Below are 22,645 nucleotides of genomic sequence, written 5' to 3' on the forward strand. Positions count from 1 at the left end.
AGAAGTACGCGCATTTACCATTGGTTTCTTGAACTCATTCGGTTTGATACATCTAATGAAAAAGGGCTGACAAGAAGAAAGCGTTTTCATCAATAAATCTAATGACTTTTTAAACTGCATCGAAAGTGTAGGTGCCCGTTTCCTCGTCTCGGAACCCATTCCGATTTCATCGGCGAATAAAGACTTCAAGAAAGAGTTCGCTGAGATGTGTATTAGCTGCATCAAATCAGCGCTAAACGTATCTTTATTCTTATCCAAAAATCCTGAAATATAAAATTGGTTAAATCATATATTGAAAGTGAATTTCTGCGCTATTATTTAATCTTCTCACCTCTGGTATCATAAAACACGACGCCGGCGAAATGATTTAATCCAAATGACGGATTTGCATCTGACTTGGGTTTCAAATAATTTTTATGCGATCCGTTTTCTTTGTGCAATTTCGCCAACAACGTTGTATCTGTGCCCTGCAAACGAATACGTTGGTTTTTAAACTGTACTTCAATAATTTCTGTTTTCTTTAATAAACGATAAATTGAAATCACCTTAGGAAATTTTGATTCGTCATCAATTAAAGCCATAATATTCGAATGCTTGATGGCAATTAGATCCAGAGCATCTTGATTATCAACGAATTCAATATGGCGCCAACTGATATGCTCGTGATTGTATTCTTCTTGTTCCAACTTGAATATATGTTGCACGAAAAATTGTTGCAAATTTTCGTTAGCATAATTAATGCAGAATTGCTCGAAACTGTAAAAGTTATTTAATCGTGAATGATGATATTCAAGTTAAGATGGTTTTATCAAATAAATAGGCATAATCAGTAGGTAGGTTACCTATTAACATCGAAATTTTCAAAACCAAAAATATCCAGGACTCCGATTGAACATCTAGATTGCCCTTTAGGTCGGTAAATAGCGTTATTAATTTTACTAACTATGTGTACAAATAATCTCCCGTAAATTCCTTTGACAAATGCATCTCTGACATCTAACGACTGCTCTCGGGAAAGAGTTGACACCTAGAAACATAAAAAAAAAACTGTTTTTATACGACGCGACCTTTATAGAGAAATTAAGAGGAAACGTTTATTTTCAATTGATCAAAAATTAAAAAGTTGTCAAGTAGGTACTCAAACAAATTTTCAAAAATATGACAAAAATGGTGGGAAATGAAAATGAGATACTTTATTTGTATTACCTTGATGTAACATTCGAATAAAAATTTATTAAAAATATACTTACGACTGTCTCACCATACGCAAAAATGGTTTTCCTAGTCAATGCGTCCACCAGTTGCTGACTAGATACGTTTAATAAGCTTGCAACACGATTAACGTTACTATAATCCGGAATCTCCGTGGCATCCAGATTATCTGTAATAAATTAAATTTAAAAAATGATCAATTTAATGTTTTTTGAAAACAATTGTTCACTTTACTTTGAATACATAATAAATGTTTTTTTCAGTTTAAAAAAAGAAGCGAGATTGTTATTTCAAAAATCATGAACAGATTTTTTTTGAAAAAACACACCACTCGTGTCTTCAGTTTACCTATGAAAGTTGCTTTAAAATTGATATTTCCCATATGAAGCAGCGTTGCTAATAAAGCCATAATTTCTCCTATCTCTTGATCGGAAAATAACAGAACCTTCATAGCAGAACGTATATCTGAAAATTCAGCTGCATCATCGCGACCTTCGCAAGTTATACTTTTACCCTGAAACAAAAAAACACCAATAAATATATAGAAATTTTCAATCAGATATAATATCGCAGCGAAAACAATATTCGAGTAATTTCATACCCCGGTCAAATATTTATATTGGGACGCGTCGCTGAGCTCCAATTTAGCCTTTTCTTCTCGTGAAAGTCCAGCCAGCATACAATAGAAAATATGGTAATTACGTTCATCTTTTGATTGCGAAACGATTCTGGATTTTTCCAATAAATATTGTTCAATTTTAGCGCCTTCGATGACGCCTTGATGGTTGAAATGGATATCGATATATTTTCCAAATCTCGATGAATTGTCATTTCGAATGGTTTTAGCGTTTCCAAAAGCTACGAAAACATAAAAAAATTACATTTAATGACCGAATTTCCTTCAGAAAATAATTCAAGACATTCAAGTCAAAGATGCATAGGTATAATCCATGAATGGTTCAAAAAGTCAAATTTTTTTTACAAAACTTCAGAGATATCTGATGTACATTTTACAGGTTATTTCAGTAGACATCAGCTATGTACAATCAACTTACCAATACTAACAAAATAACAAAAAAAAAATTTCTAATGAAAAATTTGACAGGGTTCCTAATTTGACATTTGAAGAGGAGGAATTTTTTGAAATTTTAAAGCAACTGGTTTTCCAATATTGATTTTGTAGACTAACCAACAACGATTACAAAAATTTGAGACATAATTGTATATACACCGTGCTGTATTGACCCCACAGCACCGCCCATCCCCACTTTAAAATTGATTGAAAGTTGGTAGTTCTAGTTAGATTCAATTGAGACCTCCAATACGTATTCAGTGGGTTTTGAGACAGTTTTTAGTATCTCTCCCTACTGAACTCAATAAAGCAGGTTTTTTCTAGGTATATAAATACCAAGTTTTAGAGGGCGTTTTGGGGGATTTTTCAATTGAATGGAAAATTTTACATTTAACAATCAACCATACCTTCTAATATCGGATTAGCTTCGAGGATTTGTTGCTCGATCCACGAATGTTTTCCACTAATTGCGGCTAAGTATTGTAAAATTAATTTGGTACTTTCGGTTTTACCAGCTCCACTTTCACCGCTGTATCAAAAACAATAATCAATAAGGAACAAGAGCGTACAGAAGCTTACATCTCCGGATCTTGTTAATTACCAACAGACAGTCGGTATAAGACAACTCGGATACATACGTACCTAATTACAATACATTGATCTTGACCAAAACGTCTCGTATGGGTATAACTATTATCTCCGATGGCGAATATGTGAGGTGGTAATTCTCCAATTTTTTTATCTTTGTATAATTTTATCTGCTCGGCTGTATAGATCGGTAAAATCTGGTAAGGATTCACAGCCACCAATATGGAACCCGTGTAGGTCTGCATGGAAATCAATAGGTAAGGCACAAGTAGTCTATGGTCTATGGTACATGTGAATACTTATGAAAAATTGGCAAATATGTACGTCAACTCACGTAGATAAGGTTGTCATTATAACGAATGAGTAAATTTCTTAAAATTCCAGCTTCATGCAGATCGCCTAATGATATCATGTCCTCCACTCCTTGTACGGAGGTGGCGTGCATTGCCTTAATGCGGCGTTCCGGTGTAAGCCAAATTTCCTGAAAGTAGATTTGGTGAATAATTAATTTCAAGTAGGTATACGAATATGAGCATCTCTAACTCATGTCCGAGTATAGCATAAGTAGCATACGAGACGAATGTATAAGAGAGGAGAATAGCGTGTCATAACGTGTAATTATACTGTTAACATACACACGAGTGTATAACTGACGGTATAATACTTATGTATGCATATTTACATGCAATTTAATACCGCGAACAGCCGAACACATTGTACAGCTATGAAACATGAATAAAACGTGTTTCTTATTAACTGTTAAGCTGCCTATCCACTGAAGAAATCAAATTTCGTTTCATCTTTTAAAAGCTATTGTCAAGTTGGACTGACGTGAAAATAAATATATCGATTTTATAGACATCTAAAATGAATTATAACGATTTTATCCAACTATCTTCATCATCAATCCGTATTAAATTGACCTATCATAGGCGAATAGCTGTATAGGTTTTCTAGATCTATGCTACCTATCTGACCTTTGGAAATGAAAAGGTATTCCAAAAATTCGTACATTTTATGTACGAAAGTTACAATAACGTCAAACAACGTGCATAAGAACTCGCATTTAGTTTCAAAACGTTGCAATAATTATAAATCATTTCTGGGTAGAATTAGAAAATTACACAGCAACCGGTTTCGCGGTATCTGTTTTCTTGGCACAGTAAGTAATGTTCACATGCCGAATCCGACCCAGTGACAACCTAATATAACTGCTATTAAATTAAAAAAATTATTCATTCAGAAATAGAGATTCAAAAGACAACGTTGCTACTATTTGTATCTTTAAAAGATCAAGATTAACGATAGTTTAAATTGTGTCAACGATCTTTCAAACTATGTCATTTACGCGAGTACATTTTGATACTATCTGTTGATTAGTTTTTGATAGGTAATGATCATTTCTTTTAGTTTGTGAATCGGACGAGTGTGCTTCAGCGGATCAATCTGATATTATCAAAAATATTTCGCGATGGAATGTTTTGAAATTTTGTAACGATATGCTACTAATTAGGGTAAGGCCCCTTTAGGTGCATTTTTTTAATCAATATATTTTTAATGATAGGTATATTTTCGTACTCTGGAAAAATCAAAAATCGCACTGTGCGCTCTAGAATGGCTGGAAATTGCGAAATTTGGATTCGCAGTGTTGTGGTTTTCGACAAGATACACCAATTTGTACGAATTTCAACAATTTCCCAACAAAAAGAAAAATTTTGATTAATTGAATCTTTTCCCCATAAATATTATTGTATTCCACTCAAAAAAAAAAAAACGCGCGTAGTAATCATTTAAACAGGTCGAAGATGAGCCAAAACTCGATTTTTAGGGGTCCAAATTGATTTCCACGCCTTCCGTAGAAACGTACAAATTCTGAAGAAATCGAAAATCACGCTGGAGGCTCCAGAACGACAGAAAGTAGTGAAATTCGGTTCGAGGGAGTTGACATTACTTTCAGGACTAATTCCCATCATTTTTACTGAATAAGTACATAAATTAACTTTTCAAAAAAAGCATTATTTGCCAAAAAGAGGTCAATTTTGAATTTTCAAAAATTCTTTAAAAATCGAGAAATCAATTTGCGCAACTCAAATTTTATTTAAGGAGGTTTCAGACCATGCGCGTTCCAAAAATCACGGTTTCATTCAAGATCAACTAGCACGATGATCAATACTCGGAGAACTGTAAAGCGTAATTTCCAATCATGGTACTTGAATAATACGAGTACCAAGTCAAAATTTCCTCTCAAAATTTATCTTTGTGAGTTATGAGGTTTATATTTGCATGGTGAAGAAGAGAGCCAAAAATCCCTATGTTACAAAAAATGTTGACCCATTAATTCCATTATATCCTTTACAGTAGAAAATCATATTTTTTTAAAATGGAAAACGAGCCGAATGCATTATTTTTACAAACATACATAAGAAGGTAACTTCCACGGAAAATCAAAAAATTATTTTCAGTTCTTCATATTTTGCCTGATATTATGGTGTTTTCACGGATGTTCTGTTCTTTTGATTGTGCGGTTCAAAAATGTTACAGAGAAATTCGCACTTTGAATCCGAACGTACATAATTTATAGATTCGAATTTTGGATGTGGATTTTTTGATAAATTGATTGCGTAGGTAGATAATCGAAATTATCAGCAGAAAAATCACGATCTATACGTAATTCAAGTACAAATGAAAAGAATCCAAAATTTGATTTCCCTCAAGAATTCATTCAAAAGTGAAGGAAAAATGTATCAAACAAAAGCATAAATAATTTATTTTCTTCAATTTTTCAATTGATCAACATCAAGAATTTCGTGAAAATAACGAACAAATAATCCAAACAGCTCGTGATAATACGATTACATATTTACTTGTACCTACGTGGCTCTCATCTCTCAAGAGTATTGTAAATTTCATTAAGCATTCCATCAAAAATACGTAGCATGTCAAGTTTCGCAATATTTGTTAACATATCCCGATACGCGACAATTTCTCGTCAATATCTCTTTGAAAAAATTAATGTGTATCATCAAATTTGCCAATTTAAAAATGTTTTCCATTCCTATCAAAAAGTACTGAAGGTTCTACTGCCGACATTTTTTTTACTTCAGAAAAACTTTCAGTCGACGGGTTAAAAAATTGAAAAAATCCACGATACACCGCAAAGTTAATTTACTTAATCAAATTTTTCCAGCAAATTCAAATAGAATTTTACATATACACCAGCCAAGATGATCAAAAAAATGTTGTTAATTTCACATCATTGTGAGCAATCCAACAACGATTCATTTCGATAGCATCGTACAAATTGTACAGAAATTCCGCCAATCAAAACTTATTCTCGTACTCCTCGAGAAATGATTCGACATATTGACCGTAAAACGAAGAAAATTGTAACATCACGGTCATTAAATGATAAACCACGCGTTACCACCGCTAACAAGAGCATTATCGTTAGTACAATATAACAAGGTTAATGATTTAAACTCGATCTTGAACCGATTACCGGTTAAAACCAAGCGGTGGTAAGATCGATGCACGATTGTCGCGTCGATTTAAGAACGATATTTACTAATAAGTGCGTAAAAAATAGCCAAATAGAAATAATGGAATAATTTGGAAACTTACTCTGCCATCGTCATCTTTGACCAAAATACGTTTGCCTTCGGTGGAAATAACCCGAGCACCGATAGCGACATCAAATTCTCTTCCAGAAATCGGCTCTATCCAAATATAATCTCCCTATGAAATGAAAATAAATCACAAAATGAAATGACTGCGTGCCGTTAGTTAGATAGGTATCTATACGTAGTATATTTAGCATAGGTATGTACTTTAATTCAATCTAAATGGGAAATCCAAGTATCGATCTAGTTGAAATAATTATCGGTAATAAAGTATGTTTCGAACGGAAAAACGAAAAAAAGTGTGATTGAAGTCATGCTTCGAGAGACACGTTGAAAAAAAAAGGAAAATTAAAAAACCCAGCTGCTGCAATCGAACTCTCGTTACCTATTACTATCTAAGGTCTGTATCATCCACGTGGATGTGGAATGAAAACAGGAACCGGTAAAACATGGGTTTGAAAAAAAAAGTCTCTACTACAATGGGTGGTGATAATTGAACTGTACTTCCGCAATTTCCGTAAGTTTAGGGACGAATTTTTGTGTTGAAATCATGCAGCTATGTAATTATCTGCGTGTACCTACATTCCATTTACATGGCTGCGACTGAACGATGATTGGAAATTTAAATTATACCTATCATCGTCATAATCCGGACGACACAATAAACGACGAAAAAAATTCACTGAGATGAACAAAAATACAAAAAATATGTACTTACCCTGGTAACGATAACCATATCTTGAAAAATGCCAGCTCACAATGTATGATAACAACATATCGCGGCCATGAATTCTGAAACAAAGAAATATAATCGTAAAATAGTGGAAGGGTTGAATAACATGTACCCACTCATGATTTGACAAAGCAAGATTCAATTCAGTTTTTTTTATTGAATTTGAGAGGAAAACTTTATATTTTTCATCTTTCTTTATATTTTGGGTAATGCTATAGACCTACAGGTTTTTTTGGTGGAAGGGTTTAAAAAAACAAAGTCCTCCCCCACCCTCAGTCATACAATGAAGGAGGAAATTTTTTGGAAAAACTGAAATTGTTCTCGCACTGTAACTAATTTGCAATAGAAAAAAATTCGAATTAAACAAAGAATATTCTTCATTTTTGTTCTTTTTTCAAGTGGTTGTGAAGAAGAACGAGAGTTGTTGCTTTTACCTACCTAGAGTCGTTTTTTTGTATTTAGATCTCAACTCGCGTCATTTTAAAAAATTTGAAAAAAGTACTGAAAATAATAGTTGAAAATTATTGTTCATGAAACAGCTTCCTTGCCCCCCCCCAAAAAAACCAAAAACAAAAATGGGGGTCTTAAAACACGCTTTCTCGAGCAACTCGCAGATTCGGTAAATTTTGGTTACCTTAATTTGTATGAGAGGTTGATCAGGCAGGATTGAGGTGGAGTCGTAGAAGTGCAATTTTTATTAACGTTGTGTCGGGATCTGAGGATAAAAGTACTATCCCTAATCAAACTTTCGAAAAAATAGGACATAAGAGTCATCGTTAGATAGGGTACTCTATTTGATTTTATGTAGCTCTGCTTTCTTTCCTGTCATTTTCTCAACATTTCTATACCTACAAGTCATTTGTTGTTTTCATGTGAAAGTCATAAATTTCTGATGCTAACATATTCAATTTCATCAATCCTTTCGCATACATCCCCTCTTTCCATTCCCCAAAACTGCATCTCTGCAATATTCTTCTGAAACTAGTTTTCAAAAATATTCGACTCTGCAAATCAAAACGATTAAATTTCCACCAAACCCTCTTCGGAAATTTCTCGCATTTCCGCAATTACGATAATCGTAAAATACGATGGCACGCGACAATCGTTCGAGTGTAAAGGTTCAAAAACGATGCAGATATTTTTATTAGTAAGTATACCTATTCTGCACATGATCGATTGAAAAAAACGCCATAATTGCGGGCAGGTCGTTATCAAACCAGAAACAGAAATACGAAACCATAATAGAAGTAAACTTCGCCATATGCCCATCTGCCCCATGCGCTAAATTAGCTCATAAACAGAGGCAATGATCTGTGCGGCACGACATCCAGAACCGGAACGAAAACTTCCAGCTCTTAGCCTCTTACCACGTCTACAGTTAGTTTTTTCCAGCTTTTAACTGCAGTCTGCTGACTCGTTACCAGCGCAGCAGCGTCTCTCGTCTTTCTCTCGCGCGTCTGTATTAAGTTATACGGCTCTTTTAATTTCATCTTTCTTCATTTCTCTCCGCGGGTTTTAAAATTCTAAAGCGAAACAGGTAACACTAGGCAGATACCAACCAGTTTTGTTTGACGGTCATGCCACGCTTGGTAACTGAACGAACAACGACGGTATAGCGTGGTCAAGGTTGCCACACTTCACTATTTCGCAGCCCGCGAGTTCACTGACCATTCTACATATTCACTAACCTCCTCTTCGGCCATATAAAACATCCATACTGCAGTATACTCAACTCATATAATACCTACCTACTACAGCATTGAACATGCGAACGTCACTATCAAATTTTCGAACCACTATGGTAGTCTGGTAGACAACTTTGTACATATTACCTACACAGACCAAAGTCCATCGTAAATTTTTCTTCTTTACTTTTCCTCCACGAAAGAATTTACGATTTAACCTACAAACAAGAGTGATTGCTGAAGATCGTAAATTTCCCCCAAATTTGGTCTCTATGGTCTAGATTTTTCAATTCTAAAAGAATTTATAGTAAACAAATCCGAGTACGCGAAATTCCTGCGCTCTCACGACACAAACGCGCAAGTATGTATGTACGTCTACGTACATTACATACCCACCTACTCCAAAAATACCACTACGTATGTACTATATCGACAATGGTGTAATAAATTAATTGACTTCAACTTGTATTAAAATCAGCACGATATTAGATCTTACATATCGTAGGCACTAGGCAGGTAGGTAAACGTACACTGACACTCTAATAGGAGAACCATCCGCTGTAGGGCAAGTTCTCGTTAAGGATTTTATCGCTATACCTACATTATATGTAGAAGACGCGATCGATCGTTAGAGAAATTTTCTTTGAAAACGGAATAAGCATACGAAAGAATTATCAAGAAAACTAGAAATATCCAGTCGTGATTCAATAATATAAAAAGTTATCGGTACACGTAGTTTCACGTTCTGTATGGCTACCAAAACGTGCATAAAAATTTGAATAATCACGCTACCGAAGTGTTTTTCACTCTATATTCAGTTTTAATATTTACCAATAAGTATAATGTTGATATTTTTCTCAATTTCTTTTTTTTTTTTCTTCTTCTTTAAAGATATAATGTAAGTAAGTATGCTAACATGTAGGCATGGAGACGTATAACATGAGATTCCTTAGAAATAGGTACAAGAGTAAAAATTTTAGAAATAAAATCGAGAACTAAATTGAATATGATCGATTTTCATATGCACCTACTGTTCATCGAATTGAATACCTACAGCTTCCTGCATCCTCATTAATCCACATATGTATATAAGTAAAACTGGAATCTCAGATCAACGTTTTTCTTCAACAATAAACTGTAAAGTACGAACACCGGTCACCGGTAGGAAATTTTCCGGGCAAGATAAGCGCTTGTATTTGAATCCGTAAAAATGCAAGTATCCGTATCACCGCCACGTTTTATTCAAATATGCAGACAATATGCAATAGTAGTCTGAACGGAAATGTTAATTATTTTTCACACCGCTGCCGCCTCCGGTAACGTGTAATGAATTTCACAAGAAAAAAAAACACAGAAAAAGTCTACGAAATGTAGGGCCTAACTTTATGAGTTTATACTTTTTCAATAACCACATATAGTATCAACTGCATCCAGTCGCAAAAGATAAAGTTTACTAGGCCGTGATACTTTCCATTTCGTTATCGAAATCAGTGATCAGAGTTGTTTAGAAACTACCTACTAACATTATTTTACACTGCATCACCTTTGTACATACATACCACAATCACGGGCAATTTTTTATCGGTAACTAATTAATATTCTGATCGCATATGCTTACATATTTTATTCACAAAGATGATTTGAAAAAAAAAAAACTTCGAATGAGTAAGTAGGTAGGTAAGTAGGTAGAGGTACATCTACGAGTACCTTAATATTCCTTATATTCGTAACCTCGTTTAGACAAATCCACAAAAAGGTTTCATCAAATGATGGAAAAAACTTGCGATAATATGCAGTTTCACATTTCCAATTTTTTCGACTATCCTAGCTGCAAAATATACCATTTCTCATCATATAAGTACGTACTTTCATCTTATACCATAGGTACTCTGTACCCACCACATGTTTCCGTAGACCTACACACATTTTTCTTGTCCAACACTTAGAATATGATAGAAAATGAGACAATTTGAATAAATGTGTTCCATGTTACAAGTCACAGTAGCAATTTTCATCCAGGAATTCCATGATCGTTAACAGGGACAGTTTTGTAAGAAAATTTACATGTCTTTCCGTGTTTTTCTCATGAAGACATCTTTGCCAAAGCTTGATGATTTCTTTTTGGAGACATCAATAGTTTTTGAGCAACTGAGTGAACAACTTAACCCCTTTATTTGATTTTTCTAAAATTGAAATCGGTCAAAAATTCACTCCTTAAAATACGTATTAGAGATAGGCAAATATAGCAAATGATGGGCGGATGGGCCAAAGTGATCATTTCTTTGAGTAGGTAGTAGTCAGTAGGTAGCCTATACATACGAGTACGTATACGTACTACAATAGGGTGGATCGCGAAAAAAAAAGTTCAGCAGAGACCTTCATTTTACATGAGTCGAAAGTTACTCAAAAAAAATTTCAGTGCCGGAGGTGCCCCTGGATGGAAGAATTGGGCCCTCAAAGAGTAGGTATTTTTTCGCTCCTGTCGCCCGACCTGCTATGGGAAAAATGGGCTAGTCTCAAATGATAGTACTTATTTGAGATTCTGCGTCGATCTGTGCAATTTCCGTCAAAATCCAAGACCACTTTTAGGGTTCTACTGAGCGGTTGAAAATTTGAAAATCGACTGATTCTGAATTGAATTCGTGTTTTGAACATTTTTTTCTTCGCAGATATGTTAGTACATATATTTCGCATTAATTATGCCAACATTTTGAAAGATATCATTCCTGAAATTGGAGAAATATTTTGGAACGCGAACGCAGTGGTGCCATTTTTTGGTCATTATTGCTAATTTCAAAAATTTCGAGAAAAATGCCCAAAAACTAATTAAATTTCAATTTTTTTAAATTGACAATAATGGCTACAAAATTGTAACCATTGAGTCCCTAAATATTTCCCCAGTTTTAAGAATATCTTTCAAAATTTTGGCATAATTATTGCGAAATATATCTGTGAAGAAAAAAATGTCAAAAACACCAATTCATATAAAATCAAGCGATATTCAAATTTTCAACCGCCCAGTAGAACCCTATAAAAGTGGTCTTGGATTTTGACGGAAATTGCATAAATTATGTAGAGATCAACGCAGAATCCCAAATATGTACTATCATTTGGAAATTGGTCCATTTTTCCAAAAGCAGGTTGGGTAGCGAAAGGAGCGAAAAAACCACGATTTTTTCGAAAATGTCTCCTCTTCGAGGGCCTTGTTCTTCCATAGAGTGGCACCTCCGGAGATGAAATTTTTTCTGAGCAACTTTCAACTCAAAATGAAGGATCCGCCATAGTAAAGCCTACCTACTTGCATCTCAGGTATCCCTGCTGGACCCAAGTTCTGAGGATTCGTGGAAATTTCTTCAGAATTTCAACTTGCTTGGGTCTTTATCACAATTATGTAGCTCTATTTTTCCACAAAAAAATCAAATTCTGAATGGTTTAGCTCTTCAACTTAATTGGGCGGTGTGCGCCAGGAATCCAGGATCACATTTTTAGTACAAGTACCACATTATTTAACAAAGCGAAACATGCTGAGAAATGGATAAAATGTAATTTTTGACCAAAATAATGATCAGTGCTTGAATTTCACTGAAAAATCTATTTGAAATGGCTAATAAATTTGGATTTTCAGGAACGAATAAACGAATAATAGCACATCTGAGAAGGGCAGATGTAGTGGTTTTGAAAGGATTTAAATGGTTAATATGCACATTTTCGATGATCGTAGACGCTCTCATACTTATCCAAGTCCAACACGTTTCAGATTCAAGGAATGGAAACAATTAAGAAAGCGAGGTAATGCATTTCAACCATTTGGACCAAGAATTCCTTCCAGGGGACATTTACAACGTATTCACTGGAAAAGCACGTCATTCACACCTCGGAAACGAACCGAACTTAATTTTTCGATTTTTGAGGCGAATATTTTAAAATGGCGGGAAAATCGTATTATATTAAACATAAATTTAATACGAAAAAAAAATATATGTACATAGAGAGATGAAAATTTCCTTAATAAAGTGAAGCTTGCTTTTCTCCAGAAATTTCAATCGATTTCAGATTTGTATCTCTAACGGTAAGTATTTTTTTTTGGTATAAAATTAATCAGTACATAATAGGTACTATAACCATAAGATATCGAAAAATCAACTTCGACACCTCAGAATTTACTTCTGAGGTCTATTTAGAATGCTTTTTCAGTAAGTCAATTAAGCTCAATAGTAGTTGCCCTATTGTAAGATTTCTACAGTCAAAACCTTACTAAAACTGCCTCTTAGCATTTGAATTTGTTCTAGAAAATGAAAATTGAGCCAAATTTTCGCATTTTAAAATAAAATCCTCCAAGCACTCATTTTACACAAAATGATAACTGTGGTTTCACTCTAATATAATATCAATTAAGATTGGGTAGGGGGGAGGGAGAGGTCTTGGAAGTTCAGATGGCTGATGATTGAAACGTTTGGAATCTTACTTTATGGTGAAAAGAAATCACGCCGGGGGTCAAGCACCTAAAAATTTGAGAAAAATCATTCCATAATATACAGTCATCGTAAATGAATGCGTCGAATTAGGTGCAGAAATATTGCGAAAACATTACAAATCATCTCGCGTTTCAACTTGAAATTTAATTCAACTGAGGTGATTCAAATTGCAACCGTATCCGCAGTAAATAAAATTTCATATACTTATGCGAACTGTAGGGTAATTACTAATTAGATATTACCAAGTACGGAAACGGACAAACAATTAAAAGTCCATTTATCTCTAATTTCATACGTAGTACTTTTACATTTTCATCCATTCATAAATACGAGAATAAACTCTGCACCACCGCAGCAGGTAGCACGTCACCGTCACCTAGATAGATTCACGAGTAAGTGTAATAAAACAGACAACACCTAACGAATGTTAAACTCGTTTTCAACATACCGTATGTTATGATGTTTAAAAAAACACATACACATGCACATGCTCAATTTTGAATCGTAATCGTCATCGTCAACGAGTTCACAAACCTCAGGTCATATGTGTACTTCCAAAACGCTATTTACTTAGATGTGGATGCGTAAAATTTTCTATATTACGTTCATTACTACAAATACGCTCTTAATACGACAATATAATCGAATATTATTCAAGAGTCGGCATCATCAGGACATTAGGTAGGCTATATACAAATAAACGATACATATAAACACCACAGCCGAAGTACCCTCGTCGGCTCGTCCCTCACAATCTGAAGCTGACTCGTTTTTGAGCGAGTACGAAGTACTTTCGACATTAAATTAATGTTGCCACATTGTCGGCGATTATTTTATTAGCAAACAAATCATTAATAAAACATTCTTTTGTGCCAGTGCCATCTTCCATGCTCGCAGCCGCAGATAACACGTTTAACAACATATGCGTCCTTAATCGCGTGAATCGTAATGAAGAATGGATCTTCGAAATTATTTTAAATATGTTGGAAATGTCGCCGATAAAAATAATTAAATTTACACAATCTGCACTTCAAATGAAACCAGTAAAACGGTACCACTATCAACGTCTGTATGTTTTACAATTTTTTGTTTACCTGAAAACACAATCGTATACGCACACTACACAGTAAACCTTACCTACCTACCTCTACACATACAGCTCTCTGAATACCGTTAGTTACCTTACCGACAAACGCATCACAGAAACTCCCTTGGACTCTCGTATACTACAATACGTTTTGTATGTACAATTTCCGCGAAAATACAAGAGTAGGTACCTATACGTATCACCGTAACCGCATTCTCATTCAACAAATTACCGAATAATTTTGACCGCGAAGAGTTTCTTCCACCGAATCGAGCATTTTTCGCATATTAATATAAATTAAACCACCCGACGTGTGACGCGTCTCGATGCGAATCCTGCCAATCCGCGTTTTACGTAAAAATTATTCTTATTAGAATGCATTTTTAACGCATTACGTTGCGTCGTTACGCTGCTGCCATTATCTTTTACACGCACATTTGAATTTTAATTCAACATATGGCCGAATAATTACGTAGAATAATTTGAATCAAGTGTCGATAAATGCATCGCTCATCTAATATGTATAAATACATTTATACCGAAAGGTGATCTTCTGATGAAAAAAATCGAAAAGAGACAAAAAGCAAACCTTCACAGCCCAGCCCGTCAACTACGATCAAGCTGAAAGTCTCGTTTCCATACTTCATAGACAGAAACAAATGTTGAAACATTGAAGTCCATTTTTCGGGCATTTTTGAACGACAATTCTCGAAATAGAAATACATATGTGACGCGACGCGACAAAATCGACCTTCGAGCCGAAAACAAGTTTTTGAGTTATGGGCAGTGTTGCCGTTTTAGCGATTTTCAAGCTATTCCTAGCGATTTTGGTTTTGGAAAATCGCCAGAAATTTTCAATCTAGCTATTAGCGGGAAGTCTAGCGATTTTGCACTCCGCTAGCGGGAACTCTAGCTTTTTTTTACAAAAAACCTATTTTATTCCGTTTCAGTTGAAAATAATTCTCATTTTAGACCATAATACCATTATTAGTCCCATTTTTTCGATAAAAATATGATGAAAAATTTCATTTTCTTGCCAAAAATCATTAAAAATTGTCGTTTTTTGCAAAAAAAATTCCAAAAAGCCTCATTTTCTTCCGAAAATTGCTTTACAGACTTTTTTTTAGTTATTTTCGTCAAAATTATCAAAATGTTTCTTTCATTTCAGAAATTGAGAAAAAATGTCTTCCGTCTATTTTCAATTTTAAAAAAATATCAAAATCGATTTTCAACATAAAAATGATTTTTTTTTCAATTTCTGACATGAAGAAACATTTTGATAATTTTGACGAAAAAACGAGACTTAAAAGCAATTTTTGGAAAAAAATGAGGTTTTTTGGAATTCGTTGCAAAAAACGACAATTTTTAATGATTTTTGGCAAAAAAATGAAACTTTTTGCATATTTTTATCGGAAAAGTTGGACTTTTCAAAGATGTAGATCTAGCGGGAACCCTAGCTATTTTCCGTGGGCAATTTAGCGGTTTTTAGCTACTTTTTGGGGTCAATATGGCGGGATTTAAATTTTCAGAACGGCAACACTGGTTATGGGGGGTTAAAGTTTTCAGTCCAGTTCTGCTCATTTAGCGGAAGCGCTTGCGTTCTAATCACATTCTCCGGCTAAACTGAGCTAAAAATAGTCTTGGATAACGTTTCTTGCTTGTTTTGTGTGAACATCACTGGGTAAAATGGTTATTTACATTGATACAGGGGGCTCAGTCGTGATTGCGCTCATTTTTTCAATTTTTTTTTATTTTTTCATTATTTTCAATTTTTAAATCGATCTGGAGGCGAAACAAAGTGTTCTACGAGAAAAATAGATCGAGCAAAGTTGTAGAGAATTAAATTTCCAAAAACCTATAAGAGGTTTATTTTTCTCGAAAATGCATAGTTTTTCCGTTATTCTCAAAAAACAGAAATTTTATGGTAATCATCATGAGGTTTTTGTTTTTTGAGAATAACGGAAAATAAATTTTGAAAATTTTCAAGCCCATTTGGAGCCTTCAAAAAAATTACTTTTCTCCAGTGCATATAATTGGAACTGCTCTCAAAGACGCATGCAGTAATCAACTTCAGAAACTACTGTACTTTAATTCTATCATTAGTCTGACATTCAAAAATTGATTGGAATAAGTTTTGTAGAGTAGTCTGTAAGAAATTATGTACTTGCGTACTGAGGCAATAAATAAATAATGAATAAATGAATGAATGATTAGAGCAAGTGAATCGCAAATCAGAAGGACGATCAATTTGATTATGTCAGTTTCATAGCGATTCTAGCCATCAAGCATGCTGAAGAGTAGTCAACTTTTGCTGGAGGCTACAGATCGACTTCAAAGTGGTCGGCGAACCAATGTTCAGCTTTGTGTCTCAAAGCTTACCCTTTTTAAAGAGAAAATGACGTGTATTAAAATCTTTTCCCCTCAATTTTAGATCCGCTAAAATGTAAACAATTGGTCACGTTTTACTGGCGTTCTAAGATAATGTCCTATTAGGTTACGAGAATTTGTTTACTTTACATTTTGCCAGAGCTCAGGAAACAGACTGAAGTGGGCTGTTTCCGACATTTTCGACAACGGCTTCGATTTATTTTTCAGACAATTTGTTGAGAAGTTCAAGAAATAAGACATACCTACAAATGTTTTCACAATAAAAACGTGTGGCTGATGTGGCAGTTTTGCGGGGTTAAAAAGAAAGATGGCACTTCAAAGGGACCAATTGAATACATACTTAAGAAAACGGATATTTCAGATCTTTGTAGTGGTATGGTAGTCGGGGTAGGAAGCTTGAGCCTTGAAACCTCATTCTCCCAAGTTGACGCGGGGAAAATTTGACCTTCCGAAGGGATGACTTCAGTGAACCTAAAATATCATCCATTTCAGCAGTGGATTACTCGATAACCGCGATACCTACCAAAATGGAACATTTTCCCATAGTTAGGGGTTTTGAAAGGCTTTTTGGTGATATTAAAGCTCTTTAATACAAGTATGGAAATAGATTATACTCTTAAGAAAGTCATAGGATTTTACGTAAGTTTTACGTACTGCGCAGTGCGCGAGCAAGCATCAAATCAGCTGTTCACGTACAACGTTGCACCCCATTGTTTGCTCCACCCACCTCCACCGCGTGACGACACCAACCTGACATGCGCAGTACGCAACACATACGTAAAATGCTATGACTTTCTTAAGAGCATACTCTATTTCCATACTTGTATTAAAGAGCTTTAGGTGATATCATAAAAATCAGTGTTGCCACTTTTTTTCGTACAAAAAATTAGCTCAAAAAGTTTCGAAACGTAGTTTTCATATCGTTCCGACTCTCAAAAATTCTGAAAAAAATTGGGATGGTAACATGTTGCAAAGTTGATTTAAAAAATTTGAAGTTTGCGAAAGAAATGTGATTTTTTGATTTAAAACATGGAAAAAAGTTTTGATAGGGATGAAGTTGACCCATTTGACCCTATTTTTACGTATCTGTTGAAAAAGTTGAAAAGCCACTTTCACTCGATGAAATAAACTCCTCACAAAAAAATCAAAATTCGAAAAGATTCAAAAAATGAACGAATTTTTATTTTTTTGTTGTGAGTATAATTTTTATCAACTTTTTCATGAAATACGTCAGAAAGAGGTCAAAATAAGACAACTGAATAAATTCAAACTTTTTTTGATGTTTGAAATTGAAAATTGAATTTTGAATTTTTTTGTGAGGAGTTCATTTCATCGAGTGAAAGTGGTTTTTCAACTTTTTCAACAGATACGTAAAAATAGGGGTCAAATGGGTCAACTATACCTATCAAACTTTTTTTCATGTTTAAATCAAAAAATCACATTTTTTCGCAAACGTTAAATTTTTTTAAATCAACTTTGCAAAATGTTACCATCCCAATTTTTTAATATGTTGTTCAGCATAAAAAGTTGTCCATAATACATATATTTTTTTCAGAATTTTTGAGAGTCGGAACGACATGAAAACTACGTTTCGAAACTTTTTGAGCTAATTTTTTGCACGAAAAAAAGTGGCAACACTGATTTTTATGATATCACCAAAAAGCCATTCAAAACTCCTAACTATGGGAAAATGTTCCATTTTGGTAGGTATCGCGGTTATCGAGTAATCCACTGCTGAAATGGATGATATTTTAGGTTCACTGAAAACTTTGACACCCCCTGGCTGCCTTTAAAAATGGGCTAGAGGGTTGCGATTTGCGCCATTGGTCATCCCTTCTGAAGGTCTTTCCACAGGAAAAATTTCAAAAAAATCGCCGAACCCCCCTACCACTTCTTGGTCCAACTGACGTGGAATGACCCTAAAGCTGAGTTGCTGAGACTCGCAAGGAATAAAAGAAGCAATTTCCAACATTTTCTGGAAAAAGTTTTCAATTTTTGATGATTTTTTAAAACAGAATTTTCTATTATCTGAGTAGACGCTAGTTTTCTTTACTCAGTGGTCTGTTTTGTGAAATAGAGCCGTATAGTACTCGTAAACAATAGCGGATATTGGACTCATTACAAAAATAAATCAAAATCGATCAACAACCTACGAAAGTAATGCATCGGTACTCAATTTTGCATATCATAGATAGGTAACCGATTAAATGAAATGACTTCATCGACAACTCAATATAATAATTTACTTGTACTCAATTTTACGCCTACATACCACACCCTCGTTTCTTTATTTTTTGAAAACAGAATACAATCGACTCATAAATTTCGCAACACTTCCGTACCAAATAGTCCTATTATTCTTTTTAATTGATCGTTTTAAAGGTTGTATAACAGCGAGCGGGATTTTCGAAACGGTAGCATTTTTACCGGCTGCTTTGTTTATCTGATTTTTTAATCGTTTCGCTAACTTGATTTATTATTTTTAATTGTTTCGGCTTTCTCCAAGTTTCATTTTCACTTGGTATTAATCTTAAATTTGGTGTATATGCTTCATATTGTTCTTATAATCGGAAATATTTTCTAACGATATCGAGAATAAATCTTTATGTAATTTTTTTTCAACTTTTAAACAAATGCTCACTTGACAAAATCAAAACATCGAAAGTATTCGCTGCTTTCTTCAATAATCTGCAGACACAGTTTTTCGTGTTGATCATTGAAATTACCATAATTAATAAATGTCCTCAAAAAGAGTCGTCCATTTATTAGCATTTCACGATTTTCCTTTAATTAGAACGACGCATTTGTTTGTTTCTAATTTGATCATGATCAATAATCTGAAAATACTTTCGCTGGATCAAAGTTTTAAGCGTGGTGTCGTCTCGTTGAAAACCAAAATCACGATTCATCAATGTTCAAATATATATACTTAATTACCTATAGGAAGCTAATATTTAGGAGCCAACATATAAATCTAGCCTGTCAAAAACGATCTCATTACCGGTATCTTCAATAGCAATTAACTGTGTAATTACTTTTACATTTCTGAAGACTGGAATTCGACGATTGCACGAAAATACGAAATATTTTCATATTATAGTAGAATGATTGTACGGGTTGCATCCGTGTTAAGCCAAACGTTACTTTAGGCATGGAAAGAAACAGCTGATGTCCGAGGAATACTTTTTTATGAACAATTGTTATGCTTCTTGCACTTGATATCAGATGGTAGTACTTGATTGTCGTGGGTATTGGAAATACAAAAATGCTTTTCTTCCCTCACGTATGTGTTTGTACTTGTAATACAGACTATATTAAATTTGAAGGAGTATGAGTACGATTTTTTTGTCTTGTAAACTAGAATTTCAATTTTCAACTGTACTGAGGCAGCATAAAAACTGGGTGAAGAGAGATTACAGGGTGACACAAACCTGGCTCCGTTCAGATTCAGATCATTTTCAACTGGAGGCAGTGGAGGCGAGTATTTCAATCTAAAATCCTCTCCCAAACAAAATAAGGAAAGCGACGATTTTGTCTCTCACGATTCAGATCATTATAATAAAAGTTGGAGCAGATTCAATCAGAAACTGATCTAGATTCTGGATCTATGGATCCGAATCCTTTTTCAAATCCCAACCCGGATATTTCTTTAGCCACCAGGCTGCCAATTATGAGTCAAACATCATTCAGTTTTCAGTGGATTTTCTTTGAAGATGAGGTGAATGGCCCCTTCCAACAAAGACTGCTCAGGTTACCCTCTCCTCCTACAACTTTTAAATTTCACAAATATCACACTGATACTATAAAATTGCTGACATGGAAAGAATTATTTATTAAAATTTAAAAAATCATTTTTCAAGCATAAATTAGGTCCTTCATTAGGTGTAAAAATATAATGAGTTTACACAGATTTTTAGATAATAGGAACAAAAGATTGCATGCGAGTTGCCAGTTAACTGTCATTACTTTTGTTTTTTATTTTTATTTTTTTTTTAGCGATAATTACTATTGTCTGGTGCAAAGAATGAATGTAGAGACGTTTAAATACCCCTACAACAATCATGTTGACGCATATCATTAATAGAAACTCAAATGAAATTACAATATTTAAATAACAATGTCGTTAATGTTCAAACTTTTAGCTCAGTTGTCACTGACCAATGAATAACAGGAATTCAGCTATGCAAAAGGTATTAGTATCTGCATCAAGACAGGTGTTTCATAATAACTTATTTTTACGTAAGTTCGGCTTGAAATTTGATAAGTATACAATATACATACTCGTACATCGTATGTATGTGCCAGAGTCCTGCACGGTATAGTTAAAAGTTATCTGCGTTAGTTGCGCGTCGAGGGCGGATAGCTATAGTTAGTAGTCATCCTAACGGCAGGTTATAACCGCACCGGCCAGTGCGGTTAATATTTGTAACTCAGATAACGTAACCATTGACTAACTTGTAGTTAAAATAACTACACTACCTGCGATTATACCGCGTTCTTATCGGAAAAATAACGTTTGCTTCTTTCTTATCTGTTTGATGAGTCACCAAAATGTATTGATGAGACATCAACAGAACCGAAGCTAACTTACCGCTGCATCGGCAGGTAGTTATAGTTAGTTATTTGTCGGTTGCGCGCGCCGACAAAACTAACTACAGTTCATAACGTGTAGTTGAATTAGCCGATAGCTCCGGCGGTTATTCGGCTATTTTAACTATACCGTGCAGGACTCTGGTATGTGCACAGGTAGTTAGTAGGTATAGCCCTAGTAGATAACGCTTCCTTCAAATTTAAAAAAAAAATACCTCTTCATGAGTTGAATAAAAAACAGACTACCGAACCAATTTTTTCACTTCAATGACTCATTGCCCATACCGACTGTAAAAGTAATGTGTCGCAGTTTATGGAGAGGTGAGTAAGTGAAAAAGTATAATATTACAGATGACTATGATATCGGGATGAAATTCAAACCATGATTTTAGCTCAGAAATCAGAATTCACCGCATGCGTTCATTGAACCGGTATAATTTTGTGTTTGATGAAAGTAAAGAAAACATTTCATAAAATATAGATAGTTACACACGAATAATGCACGGTCTACTGCAGACAGGGACACCTGTTGCATTATTTCAAACGAGCTGATTCGCACGAGGGAGATTTCTCGACTTCGTTTTAAAAGATAAGAATACATGAATGGAATAATTTTAAATTCTTTAGACTTACCAAAGGATTGATTGTGGTTCATACAACATCCGTATAATCCATTGTAACAGATCCGGACATAGTAAAATTATCCTTTGATAAAAAAGTGAAGAGGAAGCACACAAGAAATATCTCACCGATTATGAATAAACGCGCAAGTTTGAGGCGAAAAAAATTCACGACTTAATCACAAGTGAAACAATGGACAATGCACATTAAAAAGTAAGAAAATTATTGATAACAACATTAAATCACAAATAAGGCAATGAAAACGCGCAAACAGAGAACAATACGATTAAATTAATAAAAATCAATTAATAAAACTCGAAAAGAAACACAAATAAAATCACAATAGATGATCATCAAACAAAAAATGCCGCATAACTACCTGCCACAAACACAAACGAATTTTACAAAACAGGTAAGGGTATCAACATCGCATCATTCGGACCAAACAATTGCACTACACAGACACACTAGATGGTTGACGTTGAGGTGTTCACCTGACTCACTCAGCTTCTCAGGTAAAAAAAATTGCGAGGGGAAAAGAGGAGAAGAAGATTTCGATTTCGAATGATTGACA

The 22,645-nt window shown here is 34.4% G+C and overlaps 1 protein-coding gene across 2 annotated transcripts in view; it reads right to left on the reverse strand.

Moving 5' to 3' along the window:
* The window catches only part of ck (myosin-VIIa ck), a 30,380-nt gene extending 7,826 nt beyond the window's left edge, over positions 1-22,554 (reverse strand). The window contains exons 1-13 of one of the 2 annotated variants that reach the window (XM_065344928.1): positions 22,200-22,554; positions 7,211-7,284; positions 6,494-6,607; positions 3,207-3,353; positions 2,927-3,111; positions 2,692-2,813; positions 1,814-2,070; positions 1,561-1,726; positions 1,251-1,381; positions 843-1,027; positions 546-756; positions 332-467; positions 19-263 (exon numbers count right to left, since the gene is read on the reverse strand). In XM_065344928.1, coding sequence (XP_065201000.1) covers positions 19-263; positions 332-467; positions 546-756; positions 843-1,027; positions 1,251-1,381; positions 1,561-1,726; positions 1,814-2,070; positions 2,692-2,813; positions 2,927-3,111; positions 3,207-3,353; positions 6,494-6,607; positions 7,211-7,228 — 1,917 coding nt within the window. In that variant the 5' untranslated portion in view covers positions 7,229-7,284; positions 22,200-22,554. Of the gene's footprint in view, positions 1-18; positions 264-331; positions 468-545; positions 757-842; positions 1,028-1,250; positions 1,382-1,560; positions 1,727-1,813; positions 2,071-2,691; positions 2,814-2,926; positions 3,112-3,206; positions 3,354-6,493; positions 6,608-7,210; positions 7,285-22,083 lie in introns of both variants that reach the window. The other variant, XM_065344927.1, reaches the window with a different exon arrangement.
* Positions 22,555-22,645: the final 91 nt, after the last annotated feature.

Source organism: Planococcus citri, chromosome 1 (genome assembly GCF_950023065.1).
Source record: "Planococcus citri chromosome 1, ihPlaCitr1.1, whole genome shotgun sequence".
Taxonomy (NCBI): domain Eukaryota; kingdom Metazoa; phylum Arthropoda; class Insecta; order Hemiptera; family Pseudococcidae; genus Planococcus; species Planococcus citri.